Raw genomic sequence first — 13,907 nt, forward strand, 5'->3', positions numbered from 1 at the left:
TTTATCAAGGCACATTTAACTGGTATCCCGCATCATCTGTCTATAGAGGACAAGGAACCTACAGACCTACTCCCAACTCCTTTCCAGAACAAATGGTCACGTACCAGGATCTCCACTGTCTCTCTCAGAGCTTCTAGCATCTTCTCATAATCTTTATTTTGCTTCTGAGCCTGGGTCAGCAGAGCAGAGAGCTCCGTCACCCTGAAGAGAAGAGCACAGCACTGTCATCCGGGAGGCTCACTGAGGTGGACAGGCCTATCACGTAGCACACCCCAGCCCCAACAGACACTCCCACTGCAGCCCCCCCACAGCCACCTGGGCACCCCCGCCCCTGTACTCCCTGAGTACCACATGATGCTATAGCCTTGAACTGGGGGGAAAGGCAGGAGTCAAAAGGCACTCAGACACATGCAGGGATTTACCACATCTCATGGCTGGAGCACGTGTTTGAGGGCCCGAGAGCTGAAGGAAAGCCCTGGGCCAGGCCTTTCCAGGCCCCACTTGGTCTTGAAGTCAAGCACCCTGAAGCCAATAAGAACATCAGAGTTGCCACGTGGGAGAGTCCCCAGGTCCCTCCAGACCAAGGGTCTCTGATAAGGAAAATGAAGGGGTAATTTGGGGAAGATTATGGTCAACCTCTGTGATATTAACCTCAAAGTTCAGGGAAATCATCACATAACTCTGTCACTTAATGCTACATCTTGGAGCTCAGTACCTAGTATTCTATGGGTAGCTAAATAAATATATTTTTTTAAGATTTTATATTTTTTTAAGTAATCTCTACACCTAGCAGGGACTCAAACACATGACCCCAAGATCCAGAGCTGCACACTCTACCAAGCCAGCCAGGCACCCCTAAATAAATATTTCTTAAATAATGTTATTTAGGAGTTAAAATTATTTTTTTTCTAAGTCTTAATAATTAATAAAAAATATCTAAGAGCCTTCATTCACTGTATGGTCATTCATTTAATCATCGTATCTTTCAACAAACATTCATTGAATGTTACTCTACAGCAGATGAAATGCCAAGCACTGGAGACACAGACATAACTAAGACATGGTCTCTTGTCCTTCCCAGCCCAACCCAAAGCAAACTGCTATTTACCTCCATCACCAATAGGTGGTGACACAACCCTAGCCATGGGGTCTAAGCCCCAACCTGTCCAGAAATTCAAATGGGGCTCTTCGCTCAGGTCCCTGCCCTTCTTACTATTTAAAAAAAAAAAATCTATTTTGTCATAATCTAAAAAAAAAAAAAAAGCTAAATAATCAGAGAGAAACAGTGAGATCAATGCTGTAACAAGCAAGTCAAAAGGCCGCACCAGGGCATAGAAATTTAACAGGCTACTGAGCTCAGAGAAGGCTTCTCAGAACCATGCCTTAAAGGATAAGGTCGAGACAGAAGGGAGGGAAGCGTTCCAGGCTAAGGTCAGCATGTACCAAGGCAGGGGAGCATGGGAGAGCTTGGCTGTTCTGGGAATGGGAGTAGGTTGGTGTTGACAGACAACAGCCACCATTAGGTCTGTAAATCAACAGGAGAAAAGCTGAGCTGCAAGACGGTCTGAGGGCAGAGGACAGTGACATGGCCCCAACTGTGGCTTCAAACTAGACTCCCTCTGGCACCTCTTCCTTCCCCTCCGGTGGGGGGAACGCTCTTCACACCCTACCCCCAACCCCTATCAGCTGTCTCAGTCCCCCTAAGGGAGTCACCACCCTCAGCAGACCCCAGCCCATCTCACCGATCCTGTAGCTCAGCCTTCTCCAGATCGCCCTGACTCTTCAGCTGCATTAACTCCTGGCTCCTTTCATGGGCCTCCTTCTCCAGCTCCTGGGTCTTGGTTAGTAGAAGCAGCAGCTGGGTTGGCTCACTGCCATCCAGTCTCCCAGATCCCTCAGATTCTCGAGACTGGGCACCCACAGTTAAGCGCAGACAGCAGGTCAGCAGGGACCCCGAAAGCCTCACATGCTCAGCCTTGAGCTCCGTCAGGTCTCTGAGTACAAGGCAGGCAAGAGCAGACTCCGGTAAGGATGGATTAAAGGAGCATCGAGATCCGGCCCAGTGAAGCCCGAGGAGCAGGTCTGGGAAAATCATCTGAATCCAGCGATATCTTCCCTCCCCCACCCACTCTTCCATCCCCCGATACTTCATGCCCCGCTGCTATAGCAGCCCACCGTCCTAAATCTAGAATCAGCAGGGGCAAACCTCCCTTCCTATCCCCACACTAACCTGTCAGTAGCTGACTTCATTTCCAGGAAATGGCGTCGGAAGGTCACCACCTCTCGCCACAGACCAAGAAGGCGACCGTGCTCCCCTTTCAGGTAGCCCTTGAAGAACTGTGTATTCAGAAACCCAGGTCACGTCAAAGGGCAGAGGGCCATCTTTTGCCAGCACAGGAGTCTTGCATTCCTCCTGACTACTCGAGGGAGGGAAGGAGGGACTTACCGGAGATAGCTTATGAACAGGTGTCTATTCAGGTCACACTGAAGTGTTTAATAAAGTTAGCAGTAGCATTTAAGAAGTCAAAGGGCTTGAGATGGCATATGACCTTCCTCTGAGCGGGTTAGAAAAAGATAAACAGTTGTTGCTAACCCGCCATTACTACCACAGACTTACAGTGAGGACTAGCACAGTGCCTGGCACCCAGCAAAGACTCGGGAAACATTCGTTTCCTTGCACTGGGATCTGAAAATTCCCAGGGTCTTTATCTAGTCTTTCTTTCCCATTTGGTTTCAATAGCTACCTCCTTAGCTTCTAGATATGTAGACCTCCAGAAGAAGGGAGTCAGCAAGCTTTCAGATCCTTCTAGAACCAAAGCTAGTCCCTCATGCAGGAACAGAGGTGCTCTGAGTGTCATGCCACCTGCTAGCAAAACCTTGACGAGGCAGGTAAGGACAGGAGTCAGCCGAGAGCCGAGGCAGGGCAAAGTCGCCAGCCAGAGTGGGGAGGAGAGCCGGGGACTCTAGTGACAGCTCAGCTTCCATCCAGGTCCTGAAGGTACCCTTTTCCAGCACCGACCAGGCTGGTGCCCAGAGTGCAAGCCCTCCCGTCCCTCTTACCTCCTGCTCCATCTGCCACTGGCTCTCCTTCCTCATTAGCTCATCCCGGGCTCGGCTCCAGTCCACTGTCAGCTTTTCCACATCTTCCCGAAGCGCTTTATTCACCATGTCAGCTTTTTCCATGTGCAGTCGAAGCTGGGTGTTCACCTCTGCTAGACTCTCACACCTGCACTGGGGAGGGGCAGGAGCAAGTGCAAAATAAAGGCTTGATCCAACCCTTGGACCTCTCGGAGTAAGACGACAAACGCTGGAATTTTCCATTGCCAGGGACTGGAGGGCTAAGACTGAGGTCCGTGGTTTGAGCCCTATTAGCGCTCAGGGCCGAGGTGCCCCCTCTGCCTTTTCAACCCACAGGCCACCAGAATCGCCCGCCCCCACCCCCCCGACCAGAGTACTTGGGGTTCTTCACCTCTGTTGTTCCTCCTCCAATCGGACCAGCAGCTGCTCCAGGTTCGGCTCCTCCATGCTTTCCCACCTCTGTGGGGTTGGTCCCTTAGCCAGACAGAAACAAGACTTTTTTTTTTTACCACCAAAGGGAACACCATTCAGACCAATGGCCTGATGCCCCCTTCCGCAGCCACCTGCTTTCTTTCTATTTCTCCTGTCCGGTGTTAGCAATATGCCTCTTTACTCCACCACTACATCCTGAAGGTAAATCCACTGCATCCCCTTCTCCAAAAGTGAACCAGTAACGTCTCCTGAAAGATGGTTCTGGGTAGGGAAAAGAGCTTTCAACCCAAGAAGGGTAAGTTAGAACTTTCACTAACAGTCTTGACTTCTACTACACTACTACATTTTGGACTATGGGAAGTTATTCAACTTCTCTGAGCCACAAAGTCTTCACTACAAAATGAAGGAGACACCGTTCCTCACAGAAAGTTGCCTCGTAGATTGAGTGACACCGTTATATGACAATGCCTAATGGCGCCTGGCCTACACGGAATGGTGCTCAGTAAGTTTTGTTTTTTCTCTTCCTCTGAGAGAACTTTTCTGAGGGTAATGTGAGAAGGTGCCAAGAGAGAGCTGGAACAAAGGCAATGAGTTTTTCAAAGCCCGTTCTACCCAGCCAACGGCACAAATAAATTCCTCTGCCACAAACATGTTTAGGCTTGCAAAGGCCCACATCTAAGACAGATAAACACTGACACCTTCTGGAGGAAAAATGCATTTCTTCCCTCTGATTCCACATCCTTTCCAGTCTGATTAAATCTCCTGAAGCTGCATTTTGTCCTCAGAGAGCCAAGGGTTGGCGGCTAACAGACCCGGAACGGTCAATCCAATCAGAGTATCTATGGGATAAAGCTCTCAGGGGCTGAAGAGAGGAAGGACTTCCACCAAACATGGCCTTATCACACCCCAGCCTCCGTCAATCAGCAAACAAGGCCTTCCTCGAAGGTAAACCCGCTGATGGCACTGGGGGACACAAAACAGCCTCACTCACCCCAGTGGCTTCCAGCTGCTTCTCCAGCTCTTGACACCAGGTCCGGTACTGCAACACCTGAGGCAAACAGAGCAGGGTGTGGGTGACGGTCACAGCTGGTACCAACAGCCCAAACCAAAGGTCCAGGAAGATTTGGGACAAACCCTGTGTGAACAGTGTCTGGGTGACAACAGCAGGATAAGGCCATAACATCTCGTCATTTCCATTTGGTCGGTTAATAATACTCTCCCTATGCCTGTTGTATCGGAGGGGTAAGATTACAGGCTTTGGAACCATAAAACACAGGGCCAGGTCCTCGCTCTAGCCAAGGGGAGCAAACATAGACAACCCACTTAGCCCTTGGGACCGCCATCTTTAAAAGCGACAGGATCAATCTCTCCTGAAGTAGTTGTGAGCGTCACAGGAGAGGCTGCTGAGGGACATTCCCACTACACGGCTCTGTCTCCTGGAACCGTTATCCCACCTCAGCAGTCAGCGCTTGGGGGTGTTCTCGTCACGTCCCTGGACGGACTGCTGCCTCACCTTGGCCTGCAGCTTCCTCACGAGGGTTGCCTGCCTCTGCTGGGCCTCCTGGGAGCTCTTCAGCTTCCGCCAGGAGGCGGCTTGGTTCTCTGCCATCTGTTGCTGTAGCGCCAGTACTTGCTCCTCCAGCACCAGCTGCAGTGCCTGGGGCTTCATATTGTTCAAGCCAGGGCCTCCCGTCTCCATGAGAGCACCAGACAGGTAAGCCCACAGGCGCCTATCCAGCCAGAGGCTGCTCAGTCCTGGTAAGGTCTCTAATCATTCCTGTGCCACTTGGACCTCCTCTTGAGCTGGGGACCAAAGCACACAGAGGAGTTGAAAGGAATGTCTGGGTGATTCAAATTTACTCATCAAACATTCACTAGATCTGACAAAGCTGCGTTGGGGAAAGTAAGTGGATTCCTTTACTACAGGATCCATCAGAGCCTTTAAAATACTAACATGGACCCTAATCTCTAAAGGGGGAGGGGCTAAGCATCATTTCCCAAATTCACTGGATCATGAGACAACCTCAGAGAACCAGTGTTTTCTGGCACACCTTCAGGAACTCTGCACTAGACCAAGAGTGCTCAGTTTACCTGCGTGTTCCTGGTGCCTGGCACAGTGCCTATTAGCCATCTGCAGAAGGAATCCCTGAAGGTGTTTCTAGTCTAGTTGGGGAGAAAGACACAATCACAACACAATGTAGTCTGTGTGATCATGACAGAGACGTTAATGATAGGAAGGGGAAACAGTGGACTGGCATTTAACCCAATCGGGTGGTCTGTGAACTGGGTGAATCACCACCACGGTTAATCCTTGTCAGGTATGTCTACGGGTCAGCCCCAGTTCACTGCTTTACCCATGCCAGGTCATTTTGTCATCCCAAGAATCTTCAAACCTCCCACTGCTTTCCTATCACACTTCAGCACAGGTGATATTAGAACTCTTTGTATACGGATGAAGAAACTGAAGCTTACAAAGAAAGCTTAAGCCTCCGTTAAGAAATTAAAAAGGTTAAGCAAGTTGTCAAAGTTCATACAGTTGGCATTCGGTTATTAGGGATTTGAATACCAGCAAGTCTGACCATCTGATGAAGAAACAGTAGCAGCCATTTCAGGCCAGGAGGGTCCATTAAGACAGCAAGGGGTGTAGTGGGGAGGCGGGGGGAGGGGGAAGGAATCACCTTCAGTAGGATAGCAAACTTTAGTAAGATAGCAAACCTCCTCACCCAGCAGGAGCTGGGCCAAAACAAGGCAACGGGCCATCCCAGGGGTGGAGGGGAGACAGGGACAGGGGGACGCCAGCCTAAGCAGAGAGCTTGGAAGAGACATGGAGAGGCGGAGGAATGGTGGTCAGGAAGAGTTTGGGGCGCCAGTTCAAGCTCTGCTTCTAATGGGCTCTGTGATCTTGAACATACCATTTCCCTTTCAGTCCCTCATCCATGAATGAAGGTTCCCAGCCATATTACCTCTGAGTTTCTGAGGCTTCTGAAACACACGATAACCTGGGAGAAGGGGGGTAGGTTAGAGCTCTCATTTTATTAACCCTGAGACATGAGACTCGCACTAGAAGGGTTAAGGAATATGTGTTTTCTCAAATACCTATCAAGAAAATAGAAAATTAGAGCTGCCCTCTTGGTCTAGCCAGCACCCCATCAGTGTGAACATCTGAAGAAAGTGGTATATACAGAGATGAAGAAAGTAGTATATACAGCAAATGCAAATCTAACATTTGCATATACACTGGGAGTTTCAGGGGCCCCAAATCCCTTTAATGCACCAAACTGCTGACTTCCTACATCCTGGCTCAAATGCCATCTCCTATCATGTCATCCCAGATGTACTCGGGAAGAGTTAATCACTTTTATAGCTGCATATATGACTCTATGTATTTAAGACATTTATATATATAAAACTGTATATATAATACAGAGAGAGTCTAATAACTATATTACATCATTATTACTTGTCTATCTTCTCTACTAATCTGTGAATTCGCAAAAGCAGAAGCTGTCTAATTCATTTTGGTCATTAGGATACTGAGGAAATGCATATGGGCCTCACTCCAGGCAGATCTAAAACCTTAGCAGAGGTTACAAACGTGACCTCCTCGTTCTTTTCCACCATTATGCGGCCTCTGTCAAGCTTTTTTTTTTTTAAAGCTTTTATTTATTTATTTGACAGAGATCACAAGTAGGCAGAGAGGAAGGCAGAGAGACAGGAAGAGGGAAGCAGACTCCCTGCTGAGCTGAGAGCCCGATGTGGGACTCGATCCCAGGACCCTGAGATCATGACCTGAGCCGAAGGCAGGGGCTTAACCCACTGAGCCACCCAGGCGCCCCTCTCTGTTAAGCTTTTAAGAATTCGAATTAGGTACAAACATTTTCCACTGGGAGAATGCATACGAAAATGCTTATTTCTGGGGGTGCCCAGGTGGTGCAAATGGTTGAGTGGCTGACTCTTGGTGTCAGCTCAGGTCATGATCTCAGGGTCATGGGATTGAGCCCCCAGGCTAGCTCTGCACTCAGCTCGGGGGTGAGGGGTGGGGGTGGTTGGGGGGGGTAAGGGGGTCCGCTTCAGATTCTCTCTCCCTCTCCCTGCCCTTCTTACTTGTGCGTGCGCCAGCACTCGCTCTCTAAAATAAATAAATTAATTAATTAAAAAAAAATAAGGATTTCTGGCTTCTTTGGAAAAGCAGAATATCTAGTGACCTGTGACCCGCATCCCTACAAGGCAACGACCAGCTGCAGTTAAGAGTGTTTGCCCCCTATCTAAGGGGGGGCATGTGCTCTCCAGTTCACCAGTCTCCAGCACCCCCACCACCCCAGTCTCCCCAGCCTATTCTCTCCCTCACACCGATAGCAGATTTTAGTGGCTATTTATCATTGCACTTGTGCTGTTGCTTTTCTTATAAGAGTTACAGAGGAAAGTTCAGTTTACTAATTTACATTACCTCCTGGACAACAGAAGACCGTGGAGTTCGTAGAGCCTGTAGGAGACCATAAGGGAAGGGCACAGAGTGGGAAGGGTAGAGTGGCACCAGGACTCCAGGCTGCCTCTTCCTAGCCTCTAACCCGGGTGAATGCGGTCTTCCTCCACACTCCAAAGATCGTCTTTTTCTGCCCTTCCTTTCCACCACGGCTGTGTCAACCCGTTCACCGGGGGGCTCTGTGAGATGCTGGCTCAATCTCTCCCTGTGGAGGAGGCAGGAGCGTGCAGGGAAACCACTCTTGCTGCCAATAAAAGGAGTTCTCAGTTGCTTCAAGGGACCCTACAGACCTTTTTCTCTCCTAATACCGTGAGCACTGGGGCTGGGCTTTTGCACGCAGTGGGAGTCTCAGAGGTCTCAAGGGCATCCTCTCCCTCCTTTGAATTCCTATCCCCCAATGTTGAGCTGAACCATATAAAATTGCCATATTTGCCGATCTTTAACCTATGAAAATGGTAATGTTGTATAGTTCAACCTACTATCTCTATAGGCAGCTCTGCCACAGTCCTCAGAATTCTCATATTTAAACCATCTCTTAGGATGAGGCTAGGGCTGCTGTTAATCTGGGTGGCTCAGCTGGCTAAGTGTCCGACTCTTGGTTTCAGCTCAGGTCATGGTCTCATGGGTTGTGAGATCGAGCCCTTCAGTGCGCTCTGCACTCAGCACAGAGTGAGCTTTCTCTCTCCCTCTATCCCTTCCCCTGTTTGTATGTGTGTGTTCTCTCTCTCTCTCTCTCTCTCAAATAAATAATCTTTTTTTAAAGCAGCTGCTGTTAAGATGTATACACTCTTTGGGAAGGTGATAGTAATGCTTCAGTAAAGAAGTGGAATTGTATTAGAATTATATGATTATTTTATTTCAGCAGATAATTTAAACATTTTAGAGCTATTTAAAAAATTTAGTCCAATCCTCCCATTTTGCAGGTAAGGAAACTGAGGCTTCCAGAAATACAGTAACTTTATCTTGTTCATGTTTTATTTATATGTTCCACTTACCCCAAAAAATGATTTGGAATTATAGCAAACATACCATATGAATGTAAGATGTTACTAATAGGGGAAACGGGGTGCAGGGCAGACAGGAACTCTCTGTATTATGCCATTTTCCTATAAATCTAAAATTGTTCTAAAAATAGTTTATCTTAAAAATGATTTGAAGTGTTTTACAATTAAAACAAAAAAAAATCCCCATAAAACTTAAATTCATTAAAACTAGAATAAAAAGAGGGAGCGAACAGAGTCTCCTCAAGATGGAGTTCAGCACTGTTTTATTAACACTCTGTCAATCTCCCAGGACACAAACTAGCAGACCACCAGAAGAAAGGTAGGTTTCCGTGTCCGCCCAGCAAAGGGAAAGGTCAGTATTTGGCAAATGGTTAGCGGCTGGATCGTGTTCATGTGACACCGTGGAGGTCAGTGTGCTCTGTAAACTGTAAAGCACTGAATAGACAGGAAAAGGAAAAAGATTCACTTCTTTATGCATTAACTTATTCCATAGACGCTCATGAATTGGGAGCTCAGTTCTGGGCAGCCTGCCACAGTGATAGAGACATGAGCAAGACTGACCACCTCCTTTCGCCAGGAAACAGACTAGAAGGGCAGTAACCTCTGAACCTAGAGTGGAAAGTGAGAGAAAAGTGATACACATTATGTTGAGTTCCCCTCACCTGAAACAAACCAAAAGGGGTATTTAAATAAAGTCTAGAATAGAAGCAACACCACCTAGACTTGGAGGTCTGTATACTGTAAGGACTAGGATGGGGACTAGTATCATTAAATAGAATTTGTCACTTACAGAAAAAAAAAAGGAAAAATGCTTGAGGGCCCAACATTTTACTTCCTGAACAATGAAAATTAAAAAAAATATATATATATATGTATATATGTATAGGTCTGTAGAGACAATTTCTGTTTCTTTGTGGACACACAAAAAAATTCAGCATGTTTTCTGTCTCCAATACGCTATGGCACCCGTGAAAAAGCTTGTGGCAAGGGGGTGGGGAGGACCAAAAAAAAAAGAAGCAAGTTCTGAGGTTTATCCTTGACTGCACCCACCCTGCACCCACGTGCACCCAAATGTTTATAGCAGCAGTGTCCACAATAGCCAAACTATGGAAAGAACCTAGATGTCCATCAACAGATGAATGGATAAAGAAGATGTGGTGTATACATATATATATATATACACAACGGAATACTATGCAGCCATCAAAAGAAATGAAATCTTGCCATTTGCAATGGCGTGGATAAAACTAGAGGGATTATGCTGAGCGAAATAAGTCAATCACAGACAGACAATTATCATATGATCTCCCTGATATGAGGAATTTGAGAGGCAGGGCAGGGGTTATGGGGGTAGGGAAGGGAAAAATGAACAAAGATGGGATCAGGAGGGAGACAAACCATAGAGACTCTTAATCTCACAAAACAAACTGAGGGTTGCTGGGGGGAGGGAGGTAGGGAGAGGGTGGTTGGGTTATGGACATTGGGAAGGGTATGTGCTACGGTGAGTGCTGTGAAGCGTGTAAGCCTAATGATTCATGGACCTGTACCCCTGGGGCAAATAATACATTATATGTTAATAAAAATAACTTTTTAAAAAATCATGGATTTTTTGGATTCCATGGATTGGAATCATGGATGCTGCGAATTTTGAGCAGTTTCTTCAAGAGAGCATCAGAGTGAATGGAAAAGCTGGGAATCTCGGTAACCCAGAGCAAGATGGCTGTTAATTTCTGAGGTGCCTTTTTCTAAGAAGTATTTGAAATATCCCACCACAAAATATTTGGAGGAGAATAATCTATGTAATTAGTTGCATTGCCTCCAGATTAACCACGATAGGGGAGGATGAGGATTAAAATTCATTTACCTGTAATATTTTGTATGAGTTCTTGAATAAAACTTGGGAAGCAAAAAAAAAAAAAAAAAAGCTTGTGGCCCCATCCATAAACCTCCCATGAGGGGCCTCTCTCTTTTTTCCTCCCACCTCTCTGGCTTCTCCGTTTAGTCTCCTTTGCTGGTTTCTCATGTCCCCAAGGTTGGAGGCCCTAGGGCTCAGGCTTCTGGCCTCTCCTCCATCTACATTCATTTCCGGGGCAACCTCATCCCCGTCAGTTTCCTGACTTAAAATAGCAGCTAGAAATCCATAACTCCCGTGTTAGGTCTCCAAGCTACACTTCCCTCTGGAACTTTACACTCCTAGACTAAGTCCAGACACCGGTTTAACTTCTCCACATGGGTGTCTAAGAGGCATCTCAAAGTTAACCTGTCCAAAAATGGACTTCTGCTCCTCCAATCTTCCCCATTTGAGCATATGGCAATGCCATCCTTCTGGCGCCTCAAGCCCCAAAGCCTATGGTCATATTTACTCCATTCTCCCACACCCTATAACCAATCTATCAGCAAACCTGTTGGCTCTACGAGATGCTATCACTTTTCAACCCCTCACTACCACCATCCCAAGCCAAGCCACTCTCTCTTGCCTGGTGTGGTGGCTTTAAGGGACACCCACAAATTCTTTATATTCCTTCCTTCAAGAGGCAGAGCCTAATTCTCTCTCCTTGGGTAGGAACTGGAATAAAGTTAATGAAGCTGAATAAAGTAGAAATGACTTCCAAGAAAAGGTCATAAAAGGCACTATGGCCTCTCTCTCTCTCTCTTCACTCTCCCCACCAGGTCCTGAGAACACTCAGGCAGCTCTGTGAAAAGGCCCAGCAGTAAGGAAACATCTTGGGAGCAAAGCAGCCAGGAACCTGACTGTCATCTCCTGAGAGGGTCCTGAGAAACCCTAGGCCAGAAACACCTGGCTAAATTGCTCTTAGATTCTTCTTCTTCTTCTTCTTCTTCTTCTTTTTTTTTTAAAGATTTTAAAATTTATTTGAGAGAGAGGGAGAGAGAAAGAGAGAGCATGAGTGGGAGAGGCAGAGGGCATGGGAGAGAGAATCCCAAGCAAGGAATCCAGTGCAGGGCTGGATCCCATAACCCTAAGATCAGGACCTGAGCCAAAACCAAGAGTCGGACACTTAACCGGACTGTGCCCCACTCCTAGATTTCTAATTTACAATTGTGTGAGATAACGATTGCTATTTCAAGCTGCTAAATTTGGGGGTGATTTCTTGCCCAGTGATAGAGAATTAATACATCTGGATTACTGGAAAAGCCTCCTAGACTGTTGTAATGCTACCACCCCTGATTCTAGAATTTGTTCTATCTCAACAGAGTATTCAGAGTGATCTTTTAAAACAGTGACAGATTGGGGCGCCTGGGGTGGCTCAGTGGATTAAAGCCTCTGCCTTCAGCTCAGGTCATGATTCCAGAGTCCTGGGATGGAGCCCTGGGATCAAGTCCCAAATGGGGCTCTCTGCTCGGCTGGAAGCCGGCTTCCCCCTCTCTCTCTGCCTGCCTCTCTGCCTACTTGTGATCTCTGTCAAATGAATAGATAAACTCTTTAAAAATAAATAAATAAATAAATAAATAAAACGGTGACAGATTATGCAACTCAGAACCCTCCATGGCTACTCAGAGGAAAATCCAAAATCCTCTTCATGGCCCCGAGGCTCCTAATTATTTCATCCCAGCCTCCAATGGTTTTAATTCCATTTCCTACTCCTCTCCAGTCACACAGCCCTCCTCGAGGCATGTGCTTGGAACACACCAAGACACCCACTCATCTCTGGGCCTCTTCCTCCAGTTATCTTCTTGATTCGCTCGCTCCCTTACCACCTTCAGATCTCTGTTCAAGTGTTACCTTCTCAGTTAAAGTTGTTCCCTAACCTCCAAATACAAAATATCACCACCCCTCCACACACTGGTATTTCTATTTACCTTATAACGTGCTGTCGCTATCTGATTATGTGTAATATACTTATCAGAATGTAAACTTCCCAAGTACAAGAATAGTTTTATTGACTGTTATATTCCCAGCTCCTAAAACAGTGCCTGGTATGGAATAGGTACACATTAAATATTCGACTGACCGAATGAAAGAATATAAGGGCATTAGGTAACATGATCCACATCATCAATGGTCTTACAAAACGCTCACAGCTCATTAACCTTCTAAAAAGCAAAAAAAGGATCATGTGGCTTATATAGCACTTTACTTTCTCAAAACAATTATCTGCAATCTTCACCAAAAAACCTTTTGAGGTTATAGCACTTTACTTTCTCAAAACAATTATCTGCAATCTTCACCAAAAAACCTTTTGAGGTAAGATCATTGTCTTCATTTTGCAGACAAGAAAACTAATGCTCAGAAAATGGAAGGGATATAAATGACTGGCAGCCAAGCAAACATGAAAGCCCAATCTGCTTCCAAATTCTAGGCTTAATCCATTACATTAAGCTCATAAATCATGAAATATGAAATCACAGCTCTGTCAGGGGTATTTTCTAAAGCCTGTGAAATGATGAGGTCTAGGTCTGCACTTCTCTGATGGAAAAGGAGCAAAGAAAGGTAGAGTGTGCCTGAGGAACAGAAGGCAGGAAGTAGGTTCTGGCCCAGATTTTGTCCCAAACTCACTCCCTATATTTGGGGATATCAAATCTTCTTTCCAAGCCCTCCCAGTCAAAATGCACATCATAACCGTGCCCACCATAACACACGGGTTAAAGTAAAAACCAATTCAATAGACATTTACCAAACCCAAAGGCAATCCAGTGAAATTATCACATGCTCTGGGGATACACAGACTAGAATTCACTTCCCAGCTCCACTCACTAATTAGTTGTGGAACTCTGGGCAAAATGATCTACGAATGCCTCAGTTTCTTCATGCATAAAATGTGAAGACAGAGAACCCACTTTATGAAATTGCTGTGAGGATTAAACGGGCCTTCACCTGTAATACATTTAGTAGCACTCGACACACTTCGTGACTATTTAGGAAATATTAGTGTCATCATGTGCCAGGCTCT

At 46.4% G+C, this 13,907-nt stretch overlaps 1 protein-coding gene across 11 annotated transcripts in view; it reads right to left on the reverse strand.

Annotated features, from left to right (window-relative positions):
* Positions 1 to 13,907, reverse strand: part of CEP250 (centrosomal protein 250) — a 47,743-nt gene that overhangs the window by 33,116 nt on the left and 720 nt on the right. For 9 of the 11 annotated variants that reach the window (XM_032858791.1, XM_032858788.1, XM_032858787.1 and 6 more), the window contains exons 2-8: positions 5,024 to 5,313; positions 4,502 to 4,558; positions 3,470 to 3,552; positions 3,061 to 3,226; positions 2,231 to 2,337; positions 1,743 to 1,994; positions 105 to 201 (exon numbers count right to left, since the gene is read on the reverse strand). In XM_032858791.1, the coding sequence (XP_032714682.1) occupies positions 105 to 201; positions 1,743 to 1,994; positions 2,231 to 2,337; positions 3,061 to 3,226; positions 3,470 to 3,552; positions 4,502 to 4,558; positions 5,024 to 5,209 (948 nt within the window). In that variant the 5' untranslated portion in view covers positions 5,210 to 5,313. Of the gene's footprint in view, positions 1 to 104; positions 202 to 422; positions 483 to 1,742; positions 1,995 to 2,230; positions 2,338 to 3,060; positions 3,232 to 3,469; positions 3,553 to 4,501; positions 4,559 to 5,023; positions 5,314 to 13,907 lie in introns of those variants that run through there. The other 2 variants (XM_032858794.1, XM_032858796.1) reach the window with 2 other exon arrangements.

The sequence above is a fragment of the Lontra canadensis genome, unplaced genomic scaffold (genome assembly GCF_010015895.1).
Source record: "Lontra canadensis isolate GAN:19392208 unplaced genomic scaffold, GSC_riverotter_1.0 scaffold16, whole genome shotgun sequence".
NCBI classification, from domain to species: domain Eukaryota; kingdom Metazoa; phylum Chordata; class Mammalia; order Carnivora; family Mustelidae; genus Lontra; species Lontra canadensis.